The sequence below is a fragment of the Phaethon lepturus genome, unplaced genomic scaffold (genome assembly GCF_000687285.1).
Source record: "Phaethon lepturus isolate BGI_N335 unplaced genomic scaffold, ASM68728v1 scaffold45589, whole genome shotgun sequence".
Classification (NCBI taxonomy): Eukaryota; Metazoa; Chordata; class Aves; order Phaethontiformes; family Phaethontidae; genus Phaethon; species Phaethon lepturus.
In genome coordinates, this window is record NW_010563633.1 from 894 (window position 1) to 7,762 (window position 6,869).

Here is a 6,869-nt window from a genome sequence, read left to right on the forward strand (position 1 = left end):
GGGGAAGAGCTGACTGCAGGATGAGATGACACTAGCATTTGTAGGATCTGCTACTGGATGAAAATAACAGCAGAAAGTTAGGACAGAAACAGAACTGCCACAGGCTTTAAGTATTTTAGCATGAGTACAGCAAGTGACAGTGATTTTTCAGAATAGGTAAATTCATTACCATTTCCTGTACTAAAAATCCCTCATGAGGTAGTGACTGATGTTTGCTGATCGGTTTTGGCTGGATTAAAGACATCCTAAATGCTTGTTTGACATAAATGGGTATTGTACAGAATGAGCAAAATAAAGAGATAATGTAGGCTTTGCAAGAAGTGATTCATGAAAGCAGTCATTTTATTTGTGTTTTGTTTAGTTCTCATAATAACTGCCCACATATTTCCATTGTTTTATTCCTGCCAGATTAAGTGCTTCCCACATTTATTTTCAGATTCTAGGAGTGGGAAATATGATAGGAATTTAAGTAAATTCAACAGTAGCACCAGATGGAGCTTGGTATTAGGACACCTGGAGGGTGGGGGGGAAGAAGGAGGTAGTAAAGAATAAAACATGTATGATTACTAAATATAATCAACACCAACTTTTTCGTAAATGTCTGCTTGTACCAAGCTTGAATAGCAGGTGTTAGAGGGCTATAAACTGTGATTACAAGTGCTTAACAGGGATCAGTTAATCATCTGTTAACTCTTAAGTAGACTCCACATAGAGCATGGTTGAAAACATGCTGGATTTGCTATATGCTCTGAAAGTCTCCCATCTTGTAAAGAGTTTTCCCATAAATTCTTTCAGGAAAGCCCAAGGTCTATCAAGGTGTCAGAGTAAAGATTACAGTTAAGGAGTTACTGCAGCAGAGAAGAGCACGACAAGCAGCAACCAGTGCAGCGGTAAGAACCTTTTGGAGTCTGCTTTGTCTTTGTCTCTCTTAATCATTTTTGCCAAAACTGTAATCTCCAGGCCAAGGAGACTGCCAAAGTCTGAGTGTAGCAGGCTGGTCAGGGTGGGGGAGAAGAACATTCAGACAGGGTAACTGCAGCAGTGATCTGAACAGGTGATGGTCTGAGCCATTAGTGCAGAGAGAAAGCAGAGCTAGCGCTCCAGAAACATAAGTCACTCTGGGATGGAAGGCTCACATGGACAAATTTCAGTCCAACCTACAGTTATCAGCAACTCCAGTATCATTATGGTTGATGAGAAAGGCATGCCATGGTCACTTCCCCCCCACCCCCATGTGGCCTGGCCAGGCTGAAGCATGCACTAAACTGTTTTGCCGCATCAGGTGAAGGATATGCTCATGGCATGCCTTTGACCCGACCTGTGCAGCTTTGAGCAGCAACCGGTGCAAAGCTCTGGTCACACTAAAGCTCCCCTAACCTCCCCTTTTTCCACAAGGGTCAGCCCTCCAGGAAGCTGCTTTCAACCACCCCCTACCCCGGAGGCTTTCTCTTGTCCGGTTAGGTCAGGCAGGAAATGAAGGCACTAGAGGTACAGTGCCTTCAGCAGCTCCCAGGCAGTGGAAAGGATTTGGGAATTTGGGACTTAACAACAGCCCCAGATGTTGGCTAGCAGAAAGGAAGAAGACAAGGCATGGGCAAAGACCCCTTGAAGAGGGCTCCATCCTGCTCCATTAGGGCTCCTTAGCATAATATTCAAACGTGCTTGACTGAATCCAGGTCTGTAACATTTTTCAGTACCACTTGGGCAGCTCCTAGCCCCATCCCTTCCAAAGGAGGCGACTGAGATCTGTGTGTGTGTGTACACACACACACGTGTACGCTCACTCACTCTTCCATTCTTTGTAGCAGTCCTCTAGCTCCAGCCACTCTAGGGATTTGCATAAAGAGGTTGGTAAATCATTACTTCTTCCTGGTTCATGACCTTATAGCTTTGGGTGGTTTTCAGATTTCACCTCCCAACTGCTGTACCTCGTTGCAGCTAGTTGCACAAAAAGCTGATCAGCCCGCAAGCCACAGGCAGAGAGGCCTGGCTGAACAGCGCCCAAAGCTGCCGAGCTTTGGAAATGCTGGGTCACTCCTCCAGCCCTAATGCAAGCAGCCTCTTCATCGCAGCCAGGCATCACAGGGCTGCGTGGAACAGGTTTCTGCTTCCCACAGCAAGTTTACACAGCGCTTGTTTTGCCCACACAGGAAAAAGTGAAAAGTGTCAGTGCAGGAGGTCACCTTTGTGATCTGCAAAGGGTACGCGTTGTCCTGGAGAGGCCCCAGACGTTAGGGCCAGCAGGGGAAGCTGCCTCCATGCAATGAAAAAAGCCAAACCTGAAAAATTCTGCTGCCGGTGGTATGGCTCTGTCTGTTTTGTTACACATCTGCAGCCAAAGAGAAGTGGGGTAGTCCTACAGGCACCTTCAGCTCAGAATAGCTACTGTTTAATACATTAATTGAACAGGGATGTGCTAGGAAGTTGTTGGTAGGGAAATGAGCCACTAACTCAACAGCATTTTCAATAAAGGATATTAAGTGGAAGTCTGTATGAACCAAAACTGAGGAAAACAACCAGTATTTGTATTTGCAGAGTAAAATCCTGGTCCCAAACAACAAGCATCAAAACTCCCATTGCTTTTGGGGTGGATTTCTCTCCTCCAGCAGGTCAAGTTCCTAGAACAGATTGATCTGTCTGCTTCAGTTTCCAGCATTCCTCAGAAAAAGAGACTGTCCATTTTCACAGAGGCACATAGCTGTGTTGGAGTGGGGAGTGATGCCAGAACTGGTTTTCAAATGACATCAGCACTAAGCACGGCGACCCAGTCTGATGCCCAGCCATGGGGATACCTGCAATTGTCTTTAGTCATGTTTCAAGAGTTATCACTACAAATTTGTTAATTACTCATTCTCAGTCGTATTTATCCCTACAAATTCTTTGAGATCCCCCCCACTGTGGATTTCATGGTCCTAGAAATTAACACATGTTCATTTCAAAGGCAGCCACATCTCTGCTGAATTAACAGTAATAATGCCGTAGGAAGAGCACACTAGCAAGGTGCTGTAGCAAGTGCTTTACACCAGGTTGGTGGTATGCTCCTCCAGTGCCATTATAGGCTCAGGGAAAAATGTTGTTCTGTGAATGCTAGGGCAGTTTTCCACGTCACAGCCATGAGGTAAGTAAGATTTACCTAAATTGTTTGAAGCGAAATTCTGAATTACGTCAGCAAGCAGAAAAATGCTCCCCTGTGTTACAGTATCTACAGTTCCTTTTCTTCCCTTCTTTTTGGTCAGGTTTCTTGGGGAAACAGCAGCATCCAGTTTTCAGAGTCTGTGTCTCCTCCTCACCCAGGTTGGTACAAAGTCCATCCACATGTCCCTTCCCACCCCTTTCCCAATTTTTCCCACAGCCCAGAGTCTTTCCAGCCCTTGGTTGAGGGCACTACTGAGGCACTACTAGATAACTGGCAATGCAGCCAATCAGCACCTGAAAGCAGCCCAGGAAATGGAGACAAGGATGCCCTGACGCCAGCAGGGTACAGTGAGGTACACACTCACATGCTCTCGTTTGTTCAGTTTGTTTTTCCCAGAGCAAGGAGCAAGATTCCCTTCAGGAAGGGATGCTCATCCCCTGGGGAATAACACTGCTGGCATCACCTTCTCCAGGCTGCAGTCTGTGGGTCCGACTGGACGGAGCTAGAGGGTCAGATCACCCTGGAGCACCTTGCTGAGCTTCAGCAGAGTTGGCTGTTCTCATTCTCCTGGCAGCATCCGTAGGAGTGTGTCAGGTTTTCAGCGACACAAAGAGTTTTTCCTCCTCTATGTGAATATCCAAGGGAAGGGGAAGGGGATAGGGAGGAATAGCAGTTTGAGCTCACAGATCCTTCAATTATTCTGCAGCCAAAGCAGAGAGACCTAAAAGGTTGGGCAGGCGTGAATATATACATTGTATGGACAAGGAAATGATTAAATCGTCAATATTTGGGAATCAATCTGTTTATGTTAATACAGAAACATGAGACATACCAGAGATTTTCAGACTGGAAAGTCTCCATTTGTTTATGTATTTTGGATGCTTTTCACTTCCTCCCCACATGCGGCTAAACACTGCCACCTTGAACCTGCAAACCGTTATGACTGAGTGACTCTTTACCCATGAGCAGTTCCATTGCCTTCAGACCTGTGCCCCTCCATGTAGACAGGTGCTTTTAACCATATTTGAACGCAGCATGAAAAGATAATAATTCTGAAAAGTCAGATCTGCTGTGGGCTTTCATAGCCCAGCAAGCGTGTTGCAGTACAGTGAGTCTGACCCTTACAGCTTTCCAGGAACTCACGCTTTTGCCAGTAACACTATGTGGATGCAATGCCGTGTTATCACTGACTCGCTCCACTTTGTCTGCTCAGAAGTTTGTCTCCTGTCTGGCTGTTTGGAGGATGAAAGAGCAAATTATTCTTTTGTTACCCCCTTCTTCCGGTGGATGTAGCTACCCTGCATCTGGACACTGGGTGAGGCAAAGGTGCAAGCTGTCTGCCAAGCTGTGAAGCATAAATCGCTGCATGGCGAGCTTCTACGTCTGTAAACAGTTGACATTTGAAGGGAGGCCAAAGGGTCAAGAGTCTGAGGGAGTTTGCAGCTGGATCCCTGTCCAAAATGGCTGGAGCCAGAAGAGTTTCCAGCAATATTGAAAGAGCTTTGGAGCTTTCCAAGGGGACTAAAGTTCCCAAGTTATTTGCATGCTTTTGAGCATCCTCCTCCTGGTGTCTCCTTCCCTAGAAAATTCACCCTGAACTTGAAGGACCTTTTTCCTTGTCTAAATCCATAGGGCTACTGAACATACGAGAGTACTGAAACCTGACCTGGCGCAACACCTGCCCTTTGTGAAGACAGATGCTGAATAATCGGCTACTGTCTCATTTACCTTCTCTCCTAGCACCTTTTGATGCAGAACCCATCTCTTCTGTTCCCAACTATTGTCCATCATGGCAGTTTTCGAATTGCCTCTCCTGTGAAGAAAGCACTAGCTATTTGGAGCAGCTGGTAGATTCCTGTCTTCAGACAGAAGCGCCCTTAGACCCAGCCTTCAGTACTTTCCAGACGTCCTCACACTACACCTCGGAAGCCTTCCAGCCAGTCCCGCTCTGCTTTAACCAGAGCCTGGTAAGCTTTGTGTCCCAGGGGAGCAGCCACACGTGCACTCAGAGGGAAGATGGGGGAGTCACATCCTGGGGCAGAACAGCAGCAAGCTGATTTGGAAATGTGGCTGCTTTTAGGGGCGTGGGGAACAGCCACAGCAATGCAGGTTGCTTGTGTGGACTTCTGCATGGTTTCCTGTTGGGAGCAGAGGACAGGGAGGCCCAGCCAAAACTAGAGAGAGGCTCCAGAATAGGGAATGTCCCTTCTACAGATCCTGTAGATTTTCTGCAAAGAATAGCCCAGTTCCTGCTAGCGGTTGTCTAACTTGCAGAGAAGTTCCCTATTAGTACTAACATCACAGGAACTGCCTCTTGGGTTTAGGCCTCCAAGGGCCAGATCATCTCCCTGCATAGCCAGACCCTCTTGAGAAAGGCAACTGCATGGAAATTCTGTCTGCTCTCTGCATTTCCCCAAGTGACACCCTGAAATGTCTTTTTTTTTTTTTTCCTTCTCTCAAACTGTAGGCTGCCGGATCCCCCAGTTCAGCTGATCTGTCCAGCCCATTAAACTATAGCTGCTCTCCTCCTCAGCTATCTTCTTTCACCCCGCTGACCCACAGTCCACCTTCTGCTCTGGACACCAAGACCTATGGCTACCCTGCAGAGGAGTGGTCCTGCCATACACCCGCCCCATACACCGCCTCTGCGTGCTGCTGCACAGCTTGTGGCTCCCAGCATGTGGACAACAGGGTCCCACAATACTTCCCCTGCCCCAGCACGGACTGCATAGACTACCTACCGCCCATGGCCATGGCCGATGACTTCTTCAGAAGGGATAGGAACTGTGACATGTGCTATAGCTAATGGGGACTGCGGTTTTACACATCCACTGTATCCAAATCAGATTAATTGCCCATGAACTATGCAAAGTTGTGCTGCCTAACACAGTCCAGTTTATTCTTCACTACTCACACATTTTCTACATGACACTGTCACTACATTAGTCCTCCTGTCTTGTATGGTCAGGGGTGTTTTGTTATTGTGGTGGTTTGGGTTTTTTTCCTGTTTGTTTTTGTTGTTGTTTTTTAAAGAAATCCTAAGCTGCCTTACCAAATACATGTCATTAAGCCACCTCTTTTTGATACAAATAAATAATTTGGTACGCATGATGAAGCCTGTTTGTTCCTCATGTGCTAAATGTCAGTGCTTTTCTCTTCTGCTAATGGCCCGGGATCCTGGCCCTGTTCTCACAAAGCTGAGGAAGAGAGACTTACAGCAACCTACACAAGGAGCACTTAACTCAGAGCATGAAAGGTCTCGCTTACCTTTTCCAGCAGATAAAATGTCTCTAGGTATCTCAGCACCCAGAACGCTACCAAGAGAGAAAGCTGTGCAGCACCTCTGTCTGACATGGTTCTGCATCTTCTTAGCCACTGCTTCTGCTCAGGCTGCCGTGATGATGTTCTCTAGCAGTTCTTGCAGAAAAGGAAAACCACTATTTTCCATGCAAGCTCAGAGCTTAGCCCATGGGTCATGTGCCCGAAAGGCCACTCAGGCCTGCTCAGAGGTTAAATCCAGTGTGAAACTTCTTTGGCTGCTGCTCAACACCAGCTTCTCCATGAACGCAGAGTTTCAGTGAGAGGCTGATGTAGTTTGGCAGGCCTTTGTATAGTTTGTTCTGTTGATATCGGATTTTCTGCACCTTGCAGCATAATCAACTGAAGAGGACCTAAATGATTATTTTTATTTTTTGGAAGTAGATAACTGGAAAGTTATCATACCTGAGGATTC

The 6,869-nt window shown here is 46.7% G+C and overlaps 1 protein-coding gene across 1 annotated transcript; it reads left to right on the plus strand.

The window, feature by feature from the left end:
* Positions 1-791: 791 nt before the first annotated feature.
* On the plus strand, positions 792-5,942 carry COLCA2 (colorectal cancer associated 2; the record flags this gene model as incomplete). The annotated part of the gene is made up of 4 exons (XM_010294613.1): positions 792-890; positions 1,396-1,456; positions 4,877-5,103; positions 5,604-5,942. Coding segments are annotated over 4 exons (726 nt in total), but the record flags the coding sequence as incomplete, so codon positions are not given.
* Between the last annotated feature and the right edge of the window lie 927 nt (positions 5,943-6,869).